Genomic DNA, 25,692 nt, shown 5'->3' on the forward strand with positions numbered 1-25,692 from the left:
TGGAAGTGAAATGTATGACAGTAAATCAAACAAAAATGTAATACATAATCATGTATATATGTACCTTTGCTGTTGAAAAGTCTTCCGTTAAAGTTGGATGTTTGGAGCTGTAAATAAATAAAAAATCTGAGTAAGATTCCATATAGTTTGTGCTTATCTATTTTTCCTATTCTAAGACTCTATCAAACAAATGAACGGCAATCATGTTGAAGCATGCTTCACAAGTCTAGGCAAATTGGGAAGAAAGGCTGAACATTCACACTGGGTATTTTTGGGCAAACAAGCATAAAAAAGGGAAGGCATAAAAAAGAGGGACACAGTAGAAGAGTAAAGTTAAAAATAGTTCTATACTAAGGTTGCACTGATACCACTTTTTATGACCAAGTACAGGTGCTGATACTTTTTTTCGAGTACTCGCCGATACCGATTACAATACTTTTTTAATGTCATGTGATAGTAACATTATTATGCAGCACTGATGGGCACTAATAGGTGGCACTAAGGGGCACTGATGAGAGGGCACTGATGGGGTGGCACTGATGAGGAGGCACTAATATGCTGCACTGACGGGTGCTGAACTGATAGATGGCACTGATATGCAGCACTGATGAGCACTGATAGGTGACACTGAGTGATGGGCACTGATGGACGGCACTGATGAGGTGGCACTGATGGGTGGCACTTATGGTCAATGATAGATGGCACTGATGGGCAGTGATAGGTGGCACTGATGGGCACTGATGAGGTGGCACTGATGGGCAGTACTTATGGGCAATGTTAGGTGGCACTGATGGACACTGAAATGCAGCACTGATTGGCAATTGGCTGGCATAATGAGAAAACTTATATTTAAATGATTCAATTCTGCAAGCAATACAGACCTGTTCTATCTGAATCAGTGACCCATCATATTCGGTTAACGGAAGTGACGTTCCGTCAGAACACCGCAACGCCCATCTTGGTACACCCTGCACTCGGCCGCAGTAACCCTGCAGTCAGTGCAGGGTGTACCAAGATGGGTGTTGCAGTGTTCTGACAGAACGTCACTTCCGTTACCGAATGTGGCAGGTCGCCGATTCTGACAGAACACCCGGCATTGGGAAAATATTGGCTGCACCCCTGCCCCGGCTAAAAATTGCAGATCACCGCCATTACTAGTAAAAAAATAAATAAATAAATAAAAGTCCCTAAATCTATCCCGTAGTTTGTAGATGCTATAACTTTTGCACAAACCAATCAATATTTGCTTATTGAGATTTTGTTTACCAAAAATATGTAGCAGAATACATATTGACCTAAATTGATGAAGGAATTTTTTTTTTTTTTTAGATTTTTTTGTTTGGATATGTTTTATAGCAGAAGGTAAAAAAATATTGCTTTTTTTCAAAATTGTCTGTCTTTATTTGTTTTGTTTATAGTGCAAAAATAAAACAAAAAAAGAAGTGGTGATCAAATACCACCAAAAGAAAGCTCTATTTGCTGGAAAAACAGGACATCAATTTTATTTGGGTACAATGTTGCACGACCGCGCAATTGTCAGTTAACCACTTGACCACTGGGCACTTAAACCCCCTTAATAACCAGACCAATTTTCAGCTTTTGGTGCTCTCACATTTTGAATGACAATTACTCAGTCATGCAACACTGTATCTATATGAATTTTTTGTCCTTTATTTCACACAAATAGAGCTTTCTTTTGGTGGTATTTAATCACCGCTGGGTTCTTTATTTTTTGCGCTATAAAAGAAAAAAGACCGAAAAATCTGTAAAAAAATTAATTTTTCTTCGTTTCTGTTATAAAATTTTGAAAATTAGTAATTTTTCTTCATATATTTTGTCCAAAATTTATACCGCTACATATCTTTGGTAAAAATAACCCAAATTAGTGTATATTATTTGGTCTTTGTGAAAGTTATAGCGTCCACAAGCTATGGTGCCAATATCTGAAAATTGATCACACCTGAAGTACTGACGGCCTATCTCATTTCTTGAAACCCTAACATGCCAGAAAAGTATGAATACCCCCCAAATGACCCCTTTTTGGAAAGAAGACATTCCAATGTGTTTAGAAAGATGCATGGTGAGTTTTTTGAAGTTGTCATTTTTTCCCACAATTCTTTTCAAAATCAAGTTTTTTTTTTTTTCTTTTTTTTTTTTTTTCACAAAATTGTCATATTAGCAGGTTATTTCTCACACACAGCATATGCATACCACAAATTACACCCCAAAACACATTCTGCTATTACTCCTGAGTATGGCGATACCACATGTGTGAGACTTTTACACAGCGTGGCCACATACAGAGGCCCAACATGCAGGGAGCACCTTCAGGAGCACCCATGCCAATTCTGACATTTCTCTCCTACATGTAAAAATCATCATTTATTTGCTAGAAAATTACATAGAACCCCAAAACATTATATATGTTTTTTTAGCAAAGACCCTAGAGAATATAATAGCGGTCATTGCAACTTTTTATCTCGCACGATATTTGCGCAGCAATTTTTGGAACGCGTTTTTTTGGGAAAAAAAATGTTTTTTGCTTTAAAAAAAAACAAAACAGTAACGTTAGCCCAATGTTTTTGCATAATATGAAAGATGAAGTTACGCCGAGTAAATAGATACCTAACATGTCACCTTTCAAAATTGCACACGCTTGTGGAATGGCGCCAAACTTCGCCACTTAAAAATCCCCATAGGCGACGCTTTAAAATTTTTTACTGGTTACAAATTTTGAGTTACAGAGGAGGTCTAGGGCCAAAATTATTGCTCTCGCTCTACCGATCGCAGCGATACCTCACATGTGTGGTTTGAACACCGTTTTCATATGTGGGCGGGACTTACGTATGCGTTCGCTTCTGCATGCGAGCACACGGACAGGGGCGCTTTTAAAAAAAATTTTTTTTTTTTATTGTTAATTTTACTTTATTTATTTTAGTTTGACACTTTTTTCCAAAAAAAAATTTTTTTGATCACTTTTATTCCTATTACAAGGAATGTAAACATCCCTTGTAATAGGAATATGGCATGACAGGTCCTCTTTACAGTGAGATATGGGGTCAATAAGACCCCAAATCTCACCTCTAGGCTGTGCCTGAAATTAAAAAAAAAAAAAAAAGATCCTGGCTTCGATCGTAGCGGTGAGTCGGTAGAAGCACCGGAGGGCGGCGGGAGGGGGGGAGTCCCCTCTCACCTCCCGTAAGAACGATCAAGCAGTGTAACAGCCGCTATGATCATTCTTATGGTGTAGGGAATCGCCGGCTGAAAAAGATGATATCTGAATGATGCCTGTAGCTGAACCCATCATTCAGATATCCCCGCACAAAGTCAAGGACGTCGTATGACGGAAGGCCGGAAGTGGTTAAAACGCTTTTTTTTTTTTAACACAAAGTTGTCCATTTATACAATATTTCTAACACATAGCATATACATACCAAAAATGACACCCCAAAATAGATTCTCCTACTCCTCCTGAGTACGGCGATACCACATGTGTGAGACTTCCACAGCCTGGCCACGTACAGAGGCTGGGTATGGCTGAGCATGGCCGGGTATGGCTGAGCATGGCTGGGTATTGCAGAGTATGACTGGGTATCACCGAGTATTGCAGAGTATGGCTGGGTACAGAGTATGGCTGGGTACACAGACAGAGGCTGGGTATGGCTGAGCATGGCTGGGTATTGCAGAGTATCGCCGAGTATGACTGGGTATCGCCGAGTATGACTGGGTATGGCAGAGTATGACTGGGTATCACCGAGTATTGCAGAGTATGGCTGGGTATTGCGGGGTATTGCAGAGTATTGCGGGTTATGGCAGAGTATTGCAGATTTTTGCAGGGTATTGCAGAGCATGGCTGGGTATGGCAGAGTATGGCAGAGTATGGCTGGGTATCACTGAGTATTGCAGAGTATGGCTGGGTATCACTGAGTATTGCAGAGTATGGCTGGGTATCATTGAGTATCGCAGAGTATGGCTGGGTATCACTGAGTATGGCTGGGTATTGCGGGGTATGGCAGAGTATTGCGGGATATTGCGGGGTATTGCAGGGTATGGCAGAGTATTGCGGGGTATTTCAGGGTATTGCAGGGTATGGCCGAGTATTGCGGGGTATTGCGGGGTATGGCAGAGTATTGCGGGGTATTCCAGGGTATGGCAGAGTATTGCGGGGTATTCCAGGGTATGGCAGAGTATTGCGGGGTATTCCAGGGTATGGCAGAGTATTGCGGGGTATTCCAGGGTATGGCAGAGTATTGCGGAGTATGGCGGGGTATTGCGGAGTATGGCGGGGTATTGCAGGGTATGGCAGAGTATTGCAGGGGTATTGCAGGGTATGGCAGAGTATTGCAGGGGTATTGCAGGGTATGGCAGAGTATTGCAGGGGTATTGTGGGGCATACCAGAGTACTGTGGGGCATTGCAGAGGGCATGCAGAGTAGTGGGGATGGCTGAGCATGGATGGATGGATGGCTGGATGTCTCTGTGCAGCGCTGTGGGCACTACACATGCAGCCCACAACGCTGCAGCCATCCATCCATCCCCCTCTCCGCTCACAGTGTACCGATCGGTACACAGAGGGGAGGAGAGGAACCGGCGTCATCAGATGACGCCAGTTTGTTTACATGTGATCGCTCCGTCATTTGACGGAGCGATCATATGGTAAACGGCCGCGATCAGCGGCCATTTACCGGGATCTGTGAGGACCCGGCGGTCACGGATGCTCTCGAGTGCGCGCCCTAGGGGGCGCGCGAGAGCAGAATTCTGGGAGGACGTCCCTGGCCGTCCTCCCAGAGTTAAACAACCGCCCTGTAGCCGTCATTTGGCTATGGGCCGGTTGTTAAGTGGTTAGCGACGCAGCACCGTATCGCAAAAAATGGCCTGGTCAGGAAGTGGGTAGAACTTTCCGGGGCTGAAGTAGTTAAATACCGCAAAACACGCCAGAATATTGCATGCAGTATTTTAGAAACTTTTTTTTTTTTTCATGAATGGCAAAAAAAAAAATTGAAAAAACACTGAGCAGTATTTTATCGCATTTCTTATGCCGCGTACACACGATCGGAAATTTGGCCAGCAAAAGACCGATGAGAGCTTTTGGTCGCAAAATGCGACCGAGTGTATGCTCCATCGGACTTTTGCTTGCCGAATTCCAGCCAGCAAATGATTGGGAGCATGTTCTCAATTTGTCGGTCGGAAAAAGTTCCTATCCGAAAATGCGATCGTCTGTAGGCCTCATTATTACTCTCAGTTGAGTACAGGCCTTTATTTATGTGAGCAGACTCATACTCAGGGCTGAAGAGGAGGCGAGCGAGGAGGGTGGGACTTTACATGAAGCACGTGGTAGTGAAAAATAGGTGAACATAAGGGAAATGTATTGAATATTACAGTGTAAACATACACATACTCGGGGCTCTTTCTGCTGTAGGAGCCTGCTGCTGAATGAAAAGGCTAACCGCTAACAGAAAACTAAAAATGCAAGACGGCTACTTTTTATCCAAGGGGTGAACAGGCTCCTAACCAGGGGTTAAGACAAAGACACCGGCCTCTGTTAGATATGAGACGCCTCCTAGTTGAAAAGTAATCTCTTTTTTAAGGGGATACTTCCAAGGTGTCCCGGGCAGAGCTTTACTGGTAACAGAAACATTTCAGAAACACCAAGCACGTTTCAATACAAATAAGGGGAAACATTTCAGAAACACCAAGCACGTTTCAATACAAATAAGGGTGGCCAAAGGCTTTTCACCACGCTAATGCTTTACAGATGCCCTCCTGGTGGTGATCAGTCTCACAAACACTGTCCTAACTCTCTCTGCTGCATGACTCAAAGCTGTTGGTCTGGTAAAGGGGGTCAGCAAGGTGGGCCCCAAACTCAAGATTCTCCTGGTGTCTCGGATGATTAGCAGGATGGGGGGGGGGGGTGCAATATAGAGCCTTTTTGATGGGCCTGCCTGCCCCCCCCCCCCCTTCTCCCACACACAGGCTGCTCATGGCTCATGTCTGTCACGCTGGTCTCCTGTAGGTTTTTTCATCCCAGTCCTATCTCTTGCTCTGGCTTGCATAGATGTGGATTTTTAGTTCTTGGCCACACTTCCTACTTCCTCTATCCCGGTAGGTTTGGTGATCAGGGCTTGCCATGCCGATGATGCTACCTCTGTCTGGGGAAAAGAGAAAATTGCAGTTAGGCGGAAAAGGTGCTTTCTTGGTCAGACAAGCTGCATTTTTGGATAAGAGTTTGGTATTTGGGGGGGGGGGGGGCTATGCCATTTTTTTGGTTAAAGGGACAGTACACTTTTTGTAAACAAAGCATACTGTCCCTTTAAGAAAACAAAACAAAAAAAAATGTGGGGTCCCCATAAAGATCAATACCAGAGCCTTATGCCGCGTACACAGGTGCAGACTTTTCAGCATCAAAGGTCAGATGGTCTTTCCGACGGACTTTCGAAGAAGTTACGACGGACTTTCGAATGACTGGACTTGCCCACACACTAACGAACTAAAGTACGTTTGAAAATCCATTGGTTTGAACGTGATGACGTACAAAGGGACTAGAATAAGGAAGTTCTTAGCCAGTAGCCAATAGCTGCCCTAGCGTCCTTTTTGGTCCGTCGGACTAGCATACAGACGAAGGGATTTTTCGACCGGACTCGAGTCCGTTGGAAAGATTTCAAACATGTTCCAAATCTAAAGTTCGTTTGATTTTCGACAGAAAAAGTCAGCTGAAGGTCCGATGAAGACCTCACACGGTCGGATTGTCCGACGGATTCGTTCCGTCGGACCAGTCCGGTCGAAAAGTCCGCCTGTGTGTACACAGCATTTTCCAGGCATGCAGGGAAAGTTGGTGGCAGTGAACCATATCAGACTACATGCTCTCAACCTTACGGGGTACCTTGCATAAGAAAGTAGCAAATCCCCCCCCATTTTAGGCTCCTTGTCCCCATGTTGGTAGGAGCACAGGCCTCATCCCCCAAAAGGGATGTGGGGCCTGCGGGTGGGGGGGGGAGGGGGACCCCTAGATATTGGCCCTTACCTGAATGAGTACAGGGTACAGAGTACTGCAACGTTAGAACCCAGGCACTTAACCCATACAACACCGGAATGTCAGCTCTGTGAAGAGGACCTGCAGCCATACAATCTGACACTTATTGTATTTTTTATCTCCTTTCAGATATCACACAACAATGCCGCCATCTCCTCCATATTGTGGCCTTATCATTGCAGCTTCCCGCCAGCCAGGTGAGTGTATGGCGGGTGGGCATCCACCTGCCATGAACATAAAAAAAAAATAAATTAAAAAAATGATCAAGCTTCAAGGGTCATAGCTCAGCGACCTGGGGTTACCGGGACCCCAAATTTTGTCGGTAGGTAGCAGAAGTCTTACCCCACCACTGGTCAACAACCTATGGTTCCGGAGATACAGGACTCCTTCCGCTGCCTATCAGAAGCTACATACAGAGCGGCCAGTTTAAATACACCCTGTTTGCAGCAGACTGAGAGGATGAGCTCACAGAGCCTCTCCTCACTTCTTGTCAGAGGCACTGAGCTCAATGGACAGCTTGGAGTCTTGGACCAATGGTAAAGTACTATTGGCCCAAGTTGTCCAATAAAAATGCTTCAGTGGAGGCACGCCTCTCACTACAGTGTCATAGAAGAGGCATGTAAGGTAAAAGGTAAGTGTTTTGATCAACCTAAATCATATATTATTATGCTATATGTTATAAGGTAATAATTTATTATTTATCTATTTACTGTGAAATTACTGGTGGTAAGTTATAACTTCAAACTTCAGTAATTTTCCATTAAGCCACCTGCTTGAGTACAGTTTTTGAAAATAACGTAAATTACCTTAAAAACAATATATATTAATTATTTGTATATTACTTACTTATGGTAATTAACCCCTCGCCACCCAGGCCAATTCTGACACTCCTCTCCTACATGTAAAAGTCATCATTTATTTTTACTAGAAAATTACTCAGAACCCCCAAACATTTTATATATATATATATATATATATATATATATATATATATATATATATATATATATATATTTTTTTTTTTTTTTTTTTTAAATATATATATATATATATATATATATATATATATATATATATATTTAAATATTAATAAATATATATATATATATATATATTTTAGCAGACACCATAGAGAATAAAATGGTGGTCGTTAGCCCGATTTTTTTTTTTTGTATACTGTAAAAGATGATGTTTTTACGCCAAGTAAATAGATACCTAACATGCCATGCTTTAAAATTGCGCACACTTGTGGAATGGCGCCAAACTTCAGTACTTAAAAATCTCCATAGGCGACGCTGTAAACATTTTTACAGGTTACATGTTTACAGTTATAGAGGAGGTCTAGTGCTAGAATTGTTACTCTCGCTCTAACAATCGGGGCGTATGTAACCTGTGTGTATCTGGCTTTGATACTAGCCAGTGCCTCACCTGCCACTACCCTCACCGCACGTCTCTGCAACAACCATCGGCCAGGGTTGTCGGGAAGAGGCCCTTGTCCCCATCAACATGGGGACAAGGTGCTTTGGGGGAGGCAGAGCCCCCCTACCCCAAAGCACCCAGCCCCCCATGTTGAGGGAAGGAGGCCTGGTATGGTTCGGGGGGGGGGTGCTCGCAACCTTTTCTGACCTGCCAGGCTGCATGCTCGGATAATGGTCTGGTATGGATTTTGGGGGGACCCCACGCCATTTTTTTTTTTTCATTTGGGTGTGGCCGTTTTTTTAAACATTTTTCTATTGCCGGGCAATGCCGACATTCTTTACCTTTACATTCATCTGTCAGTGGGGAAGCCTTCTGACAGATGATGACTTATGGTTGTTAAGGACTTCCCAGGCCGCTGTTTAACAACCAACTGTTTCTTCACACAGAATTTGAATCAGTCGATCATTTTTTGACCGATCCGAACTCTAATCGTTCTGAAAAGTTGGAATTCGTTAGAAAATGAATAAATGAAACAAATTTTAACAAAAACTAAACGTATCCTGAAACCAAACTAAGCTAAATGAAATTAGTAACATAACGAATCTATCTGAAATGAAACTAAACCAATGTTTCCGTTCTGCACATAGAATGCATTAAGGTAAAAAAAAACCTTCTGCCTCTACAACTCCTTTAATTTAAAAAAAAAGGCTTTACAATCACTTTCATTTATTGAAGTAAGCTAAGCACCGACTTGGGACTTGGAAATCTATTCTTTCTTTATAGACAAGATGTGTTTCTTGTAATTTTCTGTCTCCCAGTTTCATTGGAGAGTACCCATAAAGTCTACCCATCTCCAAAGTGTCCACCAAAAGTATAGTTCACGTTACAAAACACCAGGTTTCAATTGTGTGATTCTCCTGTGTGTGTGTGTCTAGTCCCTCTGCAGGGGATCTGGGTTGACGTCCAGGTGAAAGGCTTTGTGGCGGACGTATCGGCAACCCTCAAGTATAAGAATGAGGAGGAGAAGGCGGTGGAATCGGTCTTTGTCTTTCCCATGGATGAAGACTCCGCCGTCTACAGCTTTGAGGCCACAATAGAGGGGAAGACGATTGTAGCCGACCTCCAAGAGAAGGAGCAGGTAATGAGGATTACAAAACACAGACATCAGTACACATTAAAGTGGAACTACACTGCATTTGAGCACCACAAACCAAAAACGCCATCTAATTCATTTTTAATATTCAAAGCAAACTCCCCCATCCATCCATGTGCTTGTTTTGGCTGAGAAATCACTTTAAAAAACCCCACCCCCAGCATTCTTACCATGGCCATCTTAAGTAAAGGCATATGATTTATGTAGCATTCACTTCCTGGAATCCATCTGCCCTTAGCTTAAGCATGCATGCAGGAGGGTGTGCTTAGCTGAGAAAACCCCTCCTCCCTTCCTGAAGACACCTGGGATGTATGATATCGTTTGCCTAGGACTGGAAACCAGGAAGTAACTGAACAAATGTAAAAAAAAAGTTTAAAACAAGTAAATATGATATACTTTCCTATCTATTTTTTGATGCTAGCAGCATAAGGATTAAAAATAGTCAATGTTGATTGAGAAGGTAAAGTTTCACTTTGAGTACACTCTTATGCCCCGTACACACGATCGGACATTCCGACAACAAAATCCATGTTTTCTTTTCTGACGGATGTTGGCTCAAACTTGTCTTGCATACACACGGTCACACAAATGTTGCCGGAAATTCCAAACGTCAAGAATGCGGTGACGTACAACACGTACAACGAGCCGAGAAAAATGAAGTTCAATAGCCAGTGCGGCTCTTCTGCTTGATTCCAAGCATGCGTGGAACTTTGTGCGTCGGAATTGTGTACACACGTTCGGAATTTCCGACAACGGATTTTGTTGTCAGAAAATTTGAGAACCAGATCTCAAATTTTGTGCGACGGAAATTCCGATGGAAACTGTCCGATGGGGCCTACACACGGTCGGAATTTCCGACAAAAGGCCCCCATCGAACATTTTCCGTCGAAAAATCCGACCGTGTGTACGGGGCATAAGGCTTTTCATTAAACTGGTATATAGTTATACATTCATAGGCATGTAGTACAATCATTGGTTCACCCTTTGCCTTTTTATGTCTATGCCTGAGTCTTTGTAGCGCCCCCTGTGGATCTCCAAATCTATAGCCCCACATGTCCAAGGCTATAGCCCCACAAGGGACTCTGACATTTGATGGTTGAATAGGAGGGGGTGAGGTACGGTAGTTAGGAAGGGATGGACCATAGTTTTAACTTGGAGAGCAGTTGAGGCCCCATGACCCACTTGGAGCTGGGATCAAACAGATTCTTCAGGGACTCTGGGAACAACATGAAGACTAAAACACAGGAAATGACATGCACAGGGTTTCTATATGTCAGCATTGTGGCCATTTCAGACACTTTTTATTCAAGACCAGATTAACTTTTTCTCACCTTGACAAGAATTCCTTTATGATCGTAGTGTACCTGTAGCACAGACCCCTGAAGGGCCTTGCAGATTTGTCCCAGGTTTGTACCAGATTTATCCCAGGTTCCTTGGGATATTCCAAATGTAGTGCATAAGCAGCAGAGCACACTCACTGGTTTAACTTTTCGGGGTAACTTCCTTCCTGGTTAGCAATAGGCCGACAGACAAAAGTAGAACTACAGGCAAAACTTTTTTTTTTTCATTTTGGATACAGTTAGGGTTATAAGTAACTAGGGTTGCACCAATACCACTTTTTTAAGACCGAGTACAAGTAGCGACACTTTTTTTTTCAAGTACTTGCCAATACAGATTACCGTTACTTTTTTTTAAATGTCATGTGACAGTGGCACTAATATGCGGCACTGATGGGCACTGATAGGTGCCACTGATGAGGCGTGGACTGTGTCAGTAGTTTTTTTATTTTTTTATTTTATTTTTTTAAAATGTTTTTTATTTATTACGTTTTACAATATATATATATATATATATATATATATATATATATATATATATATATATATATATATATATATATATATATATATATATATAAATATAAATTTCTTATTTTTACTTTTAAATATTTATTTATTCCAATTTTTTTTACATACATATATACATAAAATATAATATAATATATAGTAATATAATATATTTATATTTTATGTATATATGCATGTAAAAAAAATTGTAATAAATAAATATTTAAAAGTAAAATTGTAAAAATTATATATTATATATATATATATATATATATATATATATATATATATATATATATATATATATATATATATATATAAAGTAAAAAATAATTTAACCACTTCAGCCCCGGAAGGATTTACCCCCTTCCTTACCAGAGCACTTTTTGCGATTCGGCACTGCGTTGTTTTAACTGACAATTGCGCGGTCGTGCGACGTGACTCAGAAACAAAATTGACGTCCTTTTTTTCCCACAAATTTAGCTTTCTTTTGGTGGTATTTGATCACCTCTGAGATTTTTATTTTTTGTGCTATAAACAAAATAAGAGCGGCAATTTTGAAAAAAATCGCATTTTTTTTACTTTTTGCTATAATAAATATCCCCAAAAAATATATAAAAAAACATTTTTTTTCCTCAGTTTAGGCCGATACGTATTCTTCTACATATTTTTGGTAAAAAAAAAATCGCAATAAGCGTTTATTGATTGGTTTGCGCAAAAGTTATAGCATTTACAAAATAGGGGATAGTTTTATGGCATTTTTATTAATATTTTTTTTTTTTACTAGTAATGGCGGCGATCTGCGATTTTTATCAGGACTGCGACATTGTGGCAGACACATCGGACATTTTTGACACATTTTTGGGACCATTGTCATTTATACAGCAATCAGTGCTATAAAAATGCATTGATTCCTGTGTAAATGACACTGGCAGTGAAGGGGTTAACCACTAGGGGGCAGGGAGGGGTTAAGTATATCCTAGGGGAGTGATTCTAACTATAGGGGGGGATGGGCTGTGTTTGTCACTACACTGATCTCTGCTCCCGATGACAGGGAGCAGAGAACAGTGACACTTGTCACTAGGCAGAATGGGGAGATGCTGTTTACAACGGCATCCCCCTGTTCGTCTTCTCCGTGAGGCGATCGCGGGTATCCCCGCGGCGATCGAGTCCGCGGGAACTGCGACCCGACTCACGTAGATCACGGCAGGCAAATTCACAAATGCGCAGCTGTGCCATTCTGGGGACGTATATCTACAGGAGCCGGTCGGGAACCGGTTAAAAAAAACATTATTTTTTTTGTTTATTATTTTTTCAATTTTACTTTTAAATATTTATTTATTACAATTTGAATCAATCATGTTGTGAAGGGAGGGGCTTTGGTCACATTTAAGGGGTCTTAACAAACCCCTGACAGCTCCCCTTTGAGACAGGGAAAGAGACTGAGGACACAGATTCCCCAGTCCCTTTCTGAGCAGCCTCAGCTGCACTGAAAATGAATGGAGAGGAGACAGAGGCTCCTCTCCATTCATAAACTGAAGCATCATAAACACAGTTTATGATGCTCAGTTATGAATGGACAGAGTCAGTGATCACTGACTCTGAGCATTCGGAAAAGGAAGGAGCTGGTAAATGACAGATTTACTGGCTCTTTCCTCTGCTCTCTAACCTGACAGATCCAGGACGAGGGGGGAACGGAGGAGCACAGATGGGGACCAGAGAAGGAGCCAGGAAACTGGGGAGGACACAGGGGACAATGGAGGATGATCGGCTGTGGCGCTGGGAGCAGTTACAAGCACCAATTTCCCTGACAGCCTCGGGAGGGAGAGGAGGAGAAGCAGCTGTCAGAAAAGCTATACAGGGAGATAAGTGCTTGTAACTGCCCCTACCGCTGCACCGATCATCTGTGAGGCTGCCCAGCCCCCCCTGCTACACTGAGTATGTCAGGTGTTCTGGCCTCTTGCCAGGTATGGGATCAAGCATCAAAACATTTGCATGAGTACATGTACGTGTGCAAATGCTTGGTATCGGCGCCAATACTAGTATCGGCATCAGTGCAACCCTAGTTATAACCCCTGTCACTTTATTTTTTAGCATCTATCTCCTAATGGTGAGATTTCCCTTCACTTCCTGTCCCACAGCCAAAACAGGAAGCGAGACAAAATCCCTGCAAATTAAGGGAGTCCCTTGGGGCCCCCCAGGTCACCGGAACTAAAGACCCCATTAGAGGATTTCCCCTCTATTACTTTTCTGGGGACAACCCAAAATGTGGTATTTTCTTTTACTTAATCTTAGACAAGAATAAAAATTGACAAGTGTTCTAATCCCTCTCCACTCTATCCAAAACTCAAAAAAAGTTTTGCCTTTAGTTGTACTTTAAGCAGCAAGGATCTCATTCTCTCAGACCTAAAATCACAATGTCCCTGTATAATTAGATGCCTCCTTCCAATACCAGCCAAACACTTCTCCAGTGAGCTTCCAGGCCAGATCCTCAGTGAATGCCCTCTGAATTGGCTTCAGCAACTGTCAGAAGACAGGTCTCCCAGCTCTCCCTGAGCGGAGACCTTTGTGCTCCTTTCAGAAAGTAGCCCTACCGGTTTGTCCCGAGCTGGGAACTCACTGAACTCCTGCAAACTTCAGCTAATCTGCCCATAAGGGCAGCAGCCCAATAGGCTGGGTCTTATTCTCCTGGCCAAGAACAGGGCTGCCATCTGCCCCTATTTATGCACTCCTCAGCCACCTACTAGTCATTCTCTCCCTCTGGGATTGACTGAGGCTGCATGAATATTCAGGCCCAGGGTCTACCTCTTCAAGCCCACTGCATCCTAGAATCTACTAGAAGGCAGTGGAAAGTAGTTGGGAAAGCAGTCAGACCCAAAACAACCATGCTACCAGAAGGACTCCTCTTTAACCTAGAACACGATTTGAAGTTCAGTAGAGCACAGAAAGGTTAGAATGATTGCATTTCTGTTTTTATTTCATGTGTTTCCACTGGGGAGATATGCTCCTGCTTCCTGTGATGGGTTCATGTAGATCAGGAAGAAAAAGCAAACCTTTCCAAAGGTGACACCAACAAAATTTAAAATCTATAAGAGGTTCTAACCCTTTCTTGGTCACACAAACTAATAGGAACTTTCCTTTTTGTTCCCTTTGCTCTATCAAAAAATAAAAAAAAATAAAAAGAGGGTTCTCTTCCACAGCATAACAGAGCTGAGATAGTCTGAATCAGGAGCATTAGGAGCATTAGGGTCAAGACCTTGCTTATGCAATAGACAGGTCATATACACTCCACCATCCCTTGATGGTCTCAAAACAGAGTTAACATACCCAATAATTCTTATCCTCTTTGTTGAAGATGAGGGTCTCCAAAAGTTTCAGTATGAGGGCCACATTGCCTATTTTACAAATATTCCCCAATAGCATCCCCTCTTGCATCAGTGTCCCCATTATAGTCCCCCATACATCAGGGTCTCCGTCAGTATCCCTTACATTAGAGCCCCATCAGAATCCCCTTGTATGTCAGGGTCTCCATTAGCATTCCCCCTTACATCAGGGTCCCCATCTGCACCCCCCTTACATCAGGGCCCCCATCAGATCCCTCTTTTACATCAGAGTCCTCCTTATATCTGGGTCCCCATCAGAGTGCCCCCTTACATCAGGGTCCTCATCATAATAACTGCATATATCAGGGTCCCTATCAGAGTTCCCCCTTCATTATTGTCTCATCAGAGCCCCCCTTACATCAGGGTTCCCATCAGAATCCCCTCTATGCATCAGTATCCCCGATCAGAATCCTCTCTTACATCAGGGTCCCCATCAGTGTCCCCCCCTTACATCATCCCCTTACATCAGGGTCCTCATTAGAGTCATCTTTACATCAGAGTCCCTATCATAGTTCCCCCTTACATTGGGTTCCCATCAGAGTTCCCCTTACATCAAAGTCTCTATTACATCAGAGTTACCCCTTACATACATACATATTACAGGCCTAAACCGCTGTGCAAACTTTAAAATTACACAACAGTAAAACGTTTACTGCTGCTTCCTCTCTTCTCCAGGCTCACAAGACCTACGATGAGGCCATCAGCCGGGGTAACCAAGCCTTTCTTCTGGAGAAAGATGAGAGCTCAGGGGACATCTTTAGCTGCCGTGTTGGGAATCTCCCTCCTGGCCAGGAGGCCGAGGTCACCCTGAAATATGTCCGGGAGTTACCAATGGAGGCAGATGGAGCTGTGCGTTTTGTACTCCCGGCTGTTCTCAACCCGAGATACACTCCAAAAGGTACAAGTACAAATAAGCATTTTTTTTTCACGTAATCCTTTGATTGGCTCTTCTGAAAGGACCACCAAACCCTAAAGTAAACCTGATCTGGCCTAAAATGTTTCTAAAGCAACAACTGCAGACACCAAGTACTTTGTGTTAGTCTTCAGACTGGTTCCCGTGTCCCCGTGGAGCCTTTTGTATCCTAGATCCACACTGTATATGGGGCCTTGACTTCTGTCCAGAATGTCTGTTTACAGTAGAGCAGTGGGGTCAACTTTCTTGAAATAGAAGCCTCCAAGTGCAGCCCATTATATCACTGAAGGGATGTACAGATTATTCAGAAAATGTTATTCTAAAGAAAGCTGTCAGTGGCTGCAGACATATTACAGCAGGCAGTGATTACAAGCATGCTACAGGAGATGGTCTAATACTGCAGACATGCTACAGGAGATGGTCAGAGACGGTCAGAGACTGCAGACATGCTACAAGAGATGGTCAAAGACCGCAAGACATGCTACAGGAGATTGTCAATGACTGCAGACATGCTACAGGAGATGGTCAGAGACCGCAAGACATGCTACAGGAGATGGTCAATAACTGCAGACATGCGGCTTGTTTTAACCACTTAAAGTCCAGGTCATTTTTAAATGGCCCAAAGATTTTTAGTGGCTACTGCTAGGAGGAAATTAAGCTTGACCTAGGCAGAAGTCAAGGCTTTATGTACAGCTTGGATCCAAGAAGTTCCATAGAGACACCCACAGGGATCAAAAGTGCAAATACTTGGATTTCAACACCAATTCTAGCTTAGAAACATTAAAGGCCAAGGTAGGGTTTATTTTTTACATATCCCACAGGAAAATGGGAACATTTAATGACACTGACACTGCACAGTGTCCTTTTTATCTCTTCCAGATCACAAAGTGAGCATAACAGCCACACATCCTCAGGTGTCAGTTGGTAAAATCCCGTACACGCTGAGTCTGAACGCTCACTTCCAGTCTGCGTATGGTATCGCTAAGATTGAGTCCAACTGTAACATCACCCCTCTGGAGTACACAGATAGTGATAAGATTCATGCCAAGGTGAGTGGGACACAAAATATCATCAAGGCTCATTTCTTTTGTTGACTACATGTGTAGGCAGAAGCTTAAAGCACTGGCGTAGCATCAGTGGATGCAGGGGTTGCAATTGTGACCTGGCCCATGCTCCAGGGGGTCCCTGCAGCCACCCGCAGCAGTAGAAATCTGTGGACAGGAGTGGGTGATTGATGCGGCAGGGGCAATTACAAGAACCGATGCCCTGAACAGCTTTCCATGCAGGCTCCTATCTCTTACATGGCTTTTAGGTGCTGCATGGAGAGACATTCAGGGCATCCGTTCTTGTAATTGACCCCACTGCATCAATCAAACGCTCCTGTCTGCTACCTAAATCCCTCCCCCACCTAGGCCCCCTGTGTATCCCCTCAGCTGCTGGCTTCCCTCCTCTCTTCTCCCACCAGTTGCTGTGGGGGATCTTCAGGATGGAGAGCGGGGGAAAAGTGTCATTTAACGGCTCTTCCTATGAAAAATAATATAATAATAAAAATAAAAAACAACTACTGACACTGTCCACCATGGGCGGAGCTTGAGGGGTCACAATGGTGACCCCTAACCACGTTCCAGGGCCCGTGTGGCCTCCCTGTCACAGTTGGTTTTGCACTGTGTCAGTGGGGAAAAACACCTGCCGTGTCACCCTGTGTAGGTCCTGCGCCCCGTAGTTTCCAGTGTCACCTATACACGGTGATGGGGCAAGCTCTTTCCCCCAGCTTTGCACTCTCTGTTTAGCCCCCCCTCCATCCAGCTCAGTATAACCACCCCCTGCCCTGCACTGATGGTAGGCCTGTCACATACCTGGTAGAAGTCTGAAACAACGAGGTCAGCCTCTCTTGTATCTCCGGCCCAAGCCCCACTGGAGGTGGAACAGATGATGGTGGCTAGGGTCAGGAGGAACATGAGTGCCTGTAAATGTTGCGTGCAGAACTTGTAAGTGGAGTTGCAGGCTTGGAGGTGCAGGCAGGGCATCTGGTAAGGAGCTGGACCCAGGGAAGCTGAGAAGATGGACAGCCAGCACAGGAACTCGGAGACAGCGCTGAGCCAAGCAGGAGACAGGAACAGGGTCACAAGGATAGCCGGGTTCAGTAACAGGCGGGCAGCGAGGTAACAAGGCATAAGCAGAAGCAAGGTCAAATGGGAAGCCAGGATCAGGAACCAGTAACCAGAGTAATCAGAGTCCAAAAGCAGGGTTGAGGAAAGCCAAGGTTCAGCAACAGGAATCAAGACATGGTTGTGTCTAGATGCATTTTGCTTCATCAGCAGCCATGCAATGACATCCTATCATGGTGCAGTCTCTCGGCAGGGGAGACAGAAACTGGGCACCATCCACCAAGAAAAGAGAGGATGGCAGGAGGAGCCAGAGATGCAGCCATGCATCCTGACCACTACCGTTGTAATGGTCAGGATCCTCAAAGATAGATAAAGATGGATCCCACGGGCCTTTTCATCTGGCCATGTGGTAGGTGATGCACGTGTCAATAACCCCTCTGGACTGGGTCAACACATCCGTATGAACAATCAAAGGAGCACTGGTGGCCCTTTTTGTCTTGTACATCCATATGAACCTTCTCCTGTATGAGTTGCTTCCCATTTCACGGGGTCATAAATGCAGGGGGAAGACAAGTCTTGTGGTCTTTTGGAGTCAGGGGGTGAACACCAGACATTGAAGGTTGTAATTGCTGATCTATGGTCAGAGTTATTCCACTCCGGGAGCCCTACTTGGAATTATGGATATGGATTAATTCTTATTTCACCTAATGGGGGCTCTCTTATCTAGGAAAGGTACACACACTTGAGTAAAATCAGAGGACAGTTAGAGGATGTTCTGCACTATTCATGCTGCACTTTGATATTAAATTCTGCTTTAAGCTGATTCTCCATTGTGGAATGGGACTGAACATAGGGACCTAGCCTAAAACCATGAGTAGCAAGGTCTTGTGGTGTACTGCATTGGCTCTCTTTCAAGCCTATGGGATGAAGCTGATGAAGTATATGCTAGAGAGCTGGTGGGGAGAGACAGTGCTCTATGCTGCCACTTCCAATATGGCTCTGTAGCCAGGTGCTTGTACAGCAGTCCCTGACTGGTAAAGTAATGAGGACCTTATCTTTCTGTTTGTAAGGTTCTGGAACCAGGTCCAGGACAAGCGGTGGGCAGGAGGGACAGCTGCCCTGGGCACTTTGGTATCCTGTGAGGTTTGGGGGCATCACAAGGAGATTGGGGGGGAGATTTATGTTGGGATGGGGAATTTGGGGAGGGGGGGCAGAGCTAAGAATTATTCTAGGAGAGAAAATTAGGGGAGGTGTGTTAGGAGTGGTGATTTGTGGGGGATTTGTGTTGAGTGGGGAGATGGGGGGGGGGTTGTACTAGGATGGGGGATTTGGGGTGTTTGTGCTAAAAAAAGTAATATGGTGAGGGAAGGGGGTTTGTGCTAGGTGTGGAAATTTTCTTGGGGGAGGGGGATTTGTGCTAGTAGGGATTATTGGGGGGCATTTGTGCTAAGAGGAGAAATTTTGGGGGGGGGGGGATTTGTGCTAGTAGGGATTATTGGGGGGCATTTGTGCTAAGAGGAGAAATTTGGGGGGGAATCTGGGGAGGGGGATTTGTGCTAGTAGGGATTATTGGGGGGCATTTGTGCTAAGAGGAGAAATTTGGGGGGGGGGGGAATCTGGGGGGGGGGATTTGTGCTAGTAGGGATTATTGGGGGGCATTTGTGCTAAGAGGAGAAATTTGGGGGGGAATCTGGGGAGGGGGATTTGTGCTAGTAGGAATTATTGGGGGCATTTGTGCTAAGAGGAGAAATTTGGGGGGGGAATCTAGGGGGGGGATTTGTGCTAGTAGGGATTATTAGGGGGCATTTGTGCTAAGAGGGGAAATTTGGGGGGGAATCTGGGGAGGGGGATTTGTTCTAGTAGGGATTATTGGGGGGCATTTGTGCTAAGAGGGGAAATTTGGGGGGGAATCTGGGGAGGGGGATTTGTGCTAGTAGGGATTATTGGGGGGCATTTGTGCTAGGAGGGGAAATTTGGGGGGGGAATCTGGGGAGGGGGATTTGTGCTAGTAGGGATTATTGGGAGGGCATTTGTGCTTAGAGGGGAAATTTGGGGTGGAATCTGGGGGGGGGGGGGGTTTTGTGCTAGGATGGGGAAAGGAATTTGTGCTGGGAGGGGGAATTTGGAATGGGGAGGAGATTTGTGCTAGGAAAGGGGAATTATTTTTTGGGGGGGATGCGGATTGTGCTGGGAGCAAATTTTGAATGAAAGGATTTGATCTAAGCATGCAGATTAGCGCTCAATGTTTTTTGGGGGAGAGGGGATTTTTGCTGACGCATAATGCTCATACATCTTGGAGGGGGAGGGCACAATTTGGCATGCTCGCCCTGGGCTCCAGATGACCTTGTGCCGGCACTGCCCGGAACAGTAATGTGGCTGCCAGCCAGGAGGGAGCGCTATGCCATATGCTAACATATGGGATAGCTACAACATTGTATTACACAGTGTCTGGGTAAAAAGTGTTAATGAAACATCAAGTTGATATATTCCATGAAAGAAAATGGTAAAATTTTCAGGTTCATCTGTTGAAAAAGAGCTCCACTGTTATAATTTTGTAGTCATCTGATATCTTCTCGCCCCACCTCCCCATATTCTGAACATTGGCAGCTTGCTGCGACAGCGAATCTCAAGTTGGACTAAAATGCACTAACTACAATTACGTTATTTTCCCCTTTGCAGGTGTCGTTGGCGGACGGGCACAAGTTTGATAGAGATGTGGAATTTCTGGCTTATTATACAGATGTTAACAAACCCAGCATTATTATTGAGGCGGGACTTGGAGCTACAGGCCCTGCCCAGAAACCGGGACCGGCGCCACCAGGTGACAGAATAAACTGACATGCCATCTACAACTAGCACTTTGGGTCACAGTATAATTGGTATTGCTACATAAAGGCATACAGAGTGGATCATTGTGGGGTATATGATGTACAGTACAGAGTACAGGGTAGAAAAGTGTAGAGTATACAATGTGTAGTACAGAGTATAGTAGTGTGGTGTATATAATGTACAGTATATACCGTACTAAAAATAATCTTGCGAGCTACCAATAATTATCTGACATGTAAAACCATATACGGACGTCCTGTTCAACTAGGCTATACCAATAGTAAGAGAGATCTTGTGGAAATAAACTAAAAATGTTCAGCTGCTGACACCAATTACACTCCCCATATATTGCGTTTAAATTTGCTGAACAAATAATAATGTGCTGTGCTGTGAAAATGAAGACCTCAGTATCAGTACCATGTGTTACATAAATATTGTGCACACACAATCCATTATAAATCCAATACAAAGTGGTAATGTGCAAAATAATGAAAAACAAATAATAACAAAATAGTCGGTGCTAATAAAAAAGTTCCATAAAGTCAATATCAAATGATGATTAATAAAAAAATATATAAAATAATCACTATAATATTGTAAAAAAAACAAAACTAAAAAATATATTCATCAAAAAAAAATATTTCTTATATATAAGACCTTTGATAAAAAATAGATAGATGCTTGATAGAAGCCACCCCATCCCCAATGCCCCTGATCCCTGCCGCGCCAGTCCTAGTGTCCCTAATCATTATTAGATACAAAATGTATGATATCCTAAAGGTGCTCCTTGGATGTTGGGCCTCTATATGTGGCTAGGCTCTGAAAAAGTCTCACATGTGGTATCCCTATACTCAGAAGGAATAGCAGAATGTGTTTTTTGGGTGTAATTCTAAGAATGCCTTTGCTGTGTGTTAGAAATAGTTTATTAATTGACAACTTTGTGTAAAAAAAAGAAAAATAAAATAATTTTATTTCCTGAATCTTCCAAAAACTTAGGTAAAACTGAGGTAAAAATGGCAAGATTCACTATGCCTTTCAGAAAATACCTTGGAGTATTTGCTTTCTAAAATTGGGTCATTTTGTGGGTGTTGCTAACCTCTCAAAACATGAACAATTTACTGACGGAGCACATTTTTTACTGAGAACCTGATAAATGACAGAATTTCTATTAAAAGACAATCGCTATTTAAACAATTTAAACACTATATGGAAACACTGAAAACACCAATATCAAGTAATTTGCTTGGTTTATAATTAAAAAGTCAACACAGCATGACAAATTATTACCCCCGATATTTACAGACAGTTGTAATAATCACAGATTTTTTGCAAGCTATCAGTAAATTTACTGATGGTTGGCAACCCTGCTCCAGGGCCTCCTGTGATAGGGAGTCAGGAAATTAGATGTGTAATTTAACTACTTAACCACTTCAGCCCCGGAAGATTTGGCTGCCCAATGACCGCATCATTTTTTGCGATTCGGCACTGCATCGCTTTAACTGACAATTGCGCGGTCATGCAACGTTGTACCCAAACAAAATTGATGTCCCTTTTTTCCCACGAATATAATTTTTTTTTGGTGGTATTTGATCATCTCTGCGATTTTTTATTTTTTGCGCTATAAACAAAAAAAGAGCGACAATTTTGAAAAAAACACAATATTTTGTACTTTTTGCTATGATACATATCAAATTAAAAAAATGTAAAAAAAAAATCTAAATATTTCATCAATTTAGGCCAATATGTATTCCGATACATATTTTTGGTAAACAAAATCCCAATAAGTGTATATTGATTGGTTTGTGCAAAAGTTATAGCGTCCACAAACAATGGGATAAATTTATGGAATTTTTATTTATTTATTGCAAATAATGGTGGCGATCAGCAACTTATAGCAGGACTACGACAGTACAGCAGACAAATTGGACACTAAGTGAAACTTTTTTAAGGACCAGTGACATCAGTACAGTGATCAGTGCTAACTATATGCACTGTCACTGTACTAATGACACTGGCAGGGAAGGGGGTTAACATCAGGGGCGATCAAAAGTTATAGCGTCTACAAACTATGGGATATATTTATGGAATTTTTATTTATATTTTTGCAACTGATGGCAGCGATCAGCGACTTATAGCGGGACTGCGACATTGCAGCGTGTAAATCAGACACTAACTGACACTTTTGACACTTTTTTTGGGACCAGTGACACCAATGCAGTGATCAGTGTTAAAAATATGCACTCTCACTGTACTAATGACACTGGCTGGGAAGGGGTTAACATCAGGGGCAATCAAAGGGTTAAATGCGTTCCTAGGGAGTGCTTGTTAACTGTGTCGGGGAGGTGCTTTAACTGTGGGAAGACAGAGATCCGTGTTCCGTGAAGGATCTCTTCCTTCCCTACTGAAAGAACGTTATCTGCCTTGTTTATATCAGCAGACCGCTATTCTGCCTCTCTCAGGGACGATCAGTGGGTCCCAGTGGATATCCATCCTGCCAGACCCGCTGATTGGCTCCAGCTGTGCCCAATCACAGTGGGAGCAGGTCGCCGGCGGCGCACGTGCGCGCCCCAGACCCAGAAGTGCAAAATCACGTACCTGTACGTGATTTTGCACAGGAGAGCTGCCTTGCTGCCGTATATGTACTGTATACGGTCGGCAAGCAGTTAACCACTTTAACTCCGGAAGGTTTTACCCTTTCATGACCAGGCCATTTTCTGCTATTCAGCACTGCACTACTTTAACTGGTAATTGCACGGTCATGCAACACTGTACGCAAACTAAATTTATTTCATTTTCTTCACGCACAGAGCTTTCTTTTGGTGGTATTTAATCGCCACTGTTTTTTTTTTATTTTTTGCGATATAAATGAAAAGAGAACAAAAATGTTTAAAAAAAACCAATATTTTTTACTTTCTGCTATGAAAAAATATCTAAATAAAAAAAAAAAAAGAAATACAGTATCTCACAAAAGTGAGTACACCCCTAAGTGAAAATGTCCCAATTGGGTCCAATTAGCCATTTTGGTTAGTGTTACAAGGTCTCAGGTGTGAAGGGGAGCAGGTGTGTTAAATTTGGTGTTATCGCTCTCACTATCTCATACTGGTCACTGGAAGTTCAACATGGCACCTCATGACAAAGAACTCTCTGAGGATTTGAAAAAAAGAATTGTTGCTCTACATAAAGATGGCCTAGGCTATAAGAAGATTGACAAGACCCAGAAACTGAGCTACAGCACGGTGGTCAAGACCATACAGCGGTTTAACAGGACAGGTTCCACTCAGAACAGGCCTCGCCATGGTCCACCAAAGAAGTTGAGTGCACGTGCTCAGCGTCATATCCAGAGGTTGTCTTTGGGAAATAGACATATGAGTGCTGCCAGCATTGCTGTAGAGGTTGAAGGGGTGGGGGGTCAGCCTGTCAGTGCTCAGACCATACGCCGCACACTGCATCACATTGGTCTGCATGGCTGTTGTCCCAGAAGGAAGCCTCTTCTAAAGATGATGCACAAGAAAGCCCACAAACAGTTTGCTGAAGACAAGCAGACTAAGGACATGGATTACTGGAAGCATGTCCTGTGGTCTGATGAGACCAAGATAAACTTATTTGGTTCAGATGGTGACAAGCGTGTGTGGCGGCAACCAGGTGAGGAGTATAAAGACAAGTGTGTCTTGCCTACAGTCAGGCATGGTGGTGTGAGTGTCATGGTCTCTGGCTGCATGAGTGCTTCAGAAACTGGGCCGCAGGGCAGTATTCCAGCATGATAACGACCCCAAACACACCTCCAAGACGACCACTGCCTTGCTAAAGAAGCTGAGGGTAAAGGTGATGGACTGGCCAAGCATGTCTCCAGACTTAAACTGTATTGAGCATCTGTGGGGCATCCTCAAACAAACATCCACCAGCTCCGTGATGTCTTCATGGAGGAGTGGAAGAGGACTCCGGTGACAACCTGTGAAGCTCTGGTGAACTCCATGCCCAGGAGTGTTAAGGCAGTGCTGTGAAAATAATGGTGGCCACACAAAATATTGACACTTTGGGCCCAATTTGGACATTTTCACTTAGGAGTGTACTCACTTTTGTTGCCAGCAGTTTAGACATTAATGGCTGTGTTGAGATATTTTGAGGGGACAGCAAATTTACTACTTTACATTGTAGCAAAGTGTCATTTCTTCAATGTTGTCACATGAAAAGATATAATTAAATATTTACAAAAATGTGAGGGGTGTACTCACTTTTGTGTGATACTGTAGATGTCTTCATATATATTTGGCCAAATTGTATTTTGCTACAAAAAAAAGTGTTTATTGATTGGTTTGTGTGAAAGTTATAGTGTCTACAAAGTATGTTATGTACAGTATATATTGGAATTTTTTTATACTACTAATGGCAATGATCAGAGATAGTGTGGTGGACAATCTGACACTAACTGACATTGGTTGGGAACTGACTAGCTGCCACTGACATCACCATGACACTAATACTATAGACTGTCACTGTACTAATGACACTGGCTGGGAAGGGGTTAACATCTAAGGTGATCAAGGGGTTAAATGTGTGCCTAACCATGTGTAATGAGTGTGCTGATTTTAACTAAATGCCTCTTTGTTTCTTATCCCTGCTCTGCAGAGATAAAAAAAGAGACTTTTCCCTCTGTACAGAGCCCTGTTTTGTTTGTGAACCCAGAGCTCTGGGCTTTGATTGGACACAGCCGATTACCAGATCCCAGCCATGAATCGGTGTTGGCGAGGGGGCACGCATGTGCACAAGTTAAACTCGTAAGACGGCAGCGATGTATGGGTACATCACTTTGCTTGTGTGGCCTGCCTGTCTGCAGTACATTACCTTGTAAGGTTGACCTTACTATGTAACTACGTAAACATGAAAGTATAGTTAGTAGGTTTATGTGGCTTTTTTTTTTTTTTTTTTGCATAAACATTTTATTGAATGTTTTGAAAACAGTGCAATAAACACAAGAGAGAAATGCCACATGCATTGTACAGTCATGTAACTA

The 25,692-nt window shown here is 43.1% G+C and overlaps 1 protein-coding gene across 3 annotated transcripts in view; it reads left to right on the top strand.

The window, feature by feature from the left end:
* LOC141121578 (von Willebrand factor A domain-containing protein 5A-like) overlaps positions 1-25,692 on the top strand; it is a 155,851-nt gene that overhangs the window by 22,539 nt on the left and 107,620 nt on the right. For all 3 annotated transcript variants that reach the window (XM_073611216.1, XM_073611232.1, XM_073611223.1), the window contains exons 2-6: positions 7,159-7,226; positions 9,384-9,586; positions 15,507-15,729; positions 16,624-16,793; positions 20,532-20,673. In XM_073611216.1, the coding sequence (XP_073467317.1) occupies positions 7,172-7,226; positions 9,384-9,586; positions 15,507-15,729; positions 16,624-16,793; positions 20,532-20,673 (793 nt within the window). In that variant the 5' untranslated portion in view covers positions 7,159-7,171. The remainder of the gene's footprint in view (positions 1-7,158; positions 7,227-9,383; positions 9,587-15,506; positions 15,730-16,623; positions 16,794-20,531; positions 20,674-25,692) is intronic.

Source organism: Aquarana catesbeiana, linkage group LG01, assembly GCF_042186555.1.
Source record: "Aquarana catesbeiana isolate 2022-GZ linkage group LG01, ASM4218655v1, whole genome shotgun sequence".
In the NCBI taxonomy this organism is placed as follows: domain Eukaryota; kingdom Metazoa; phylum Chordata; class Amphibia; order Anura; family Ranidae; genus Aquarana; species Aquarana catesbeiana.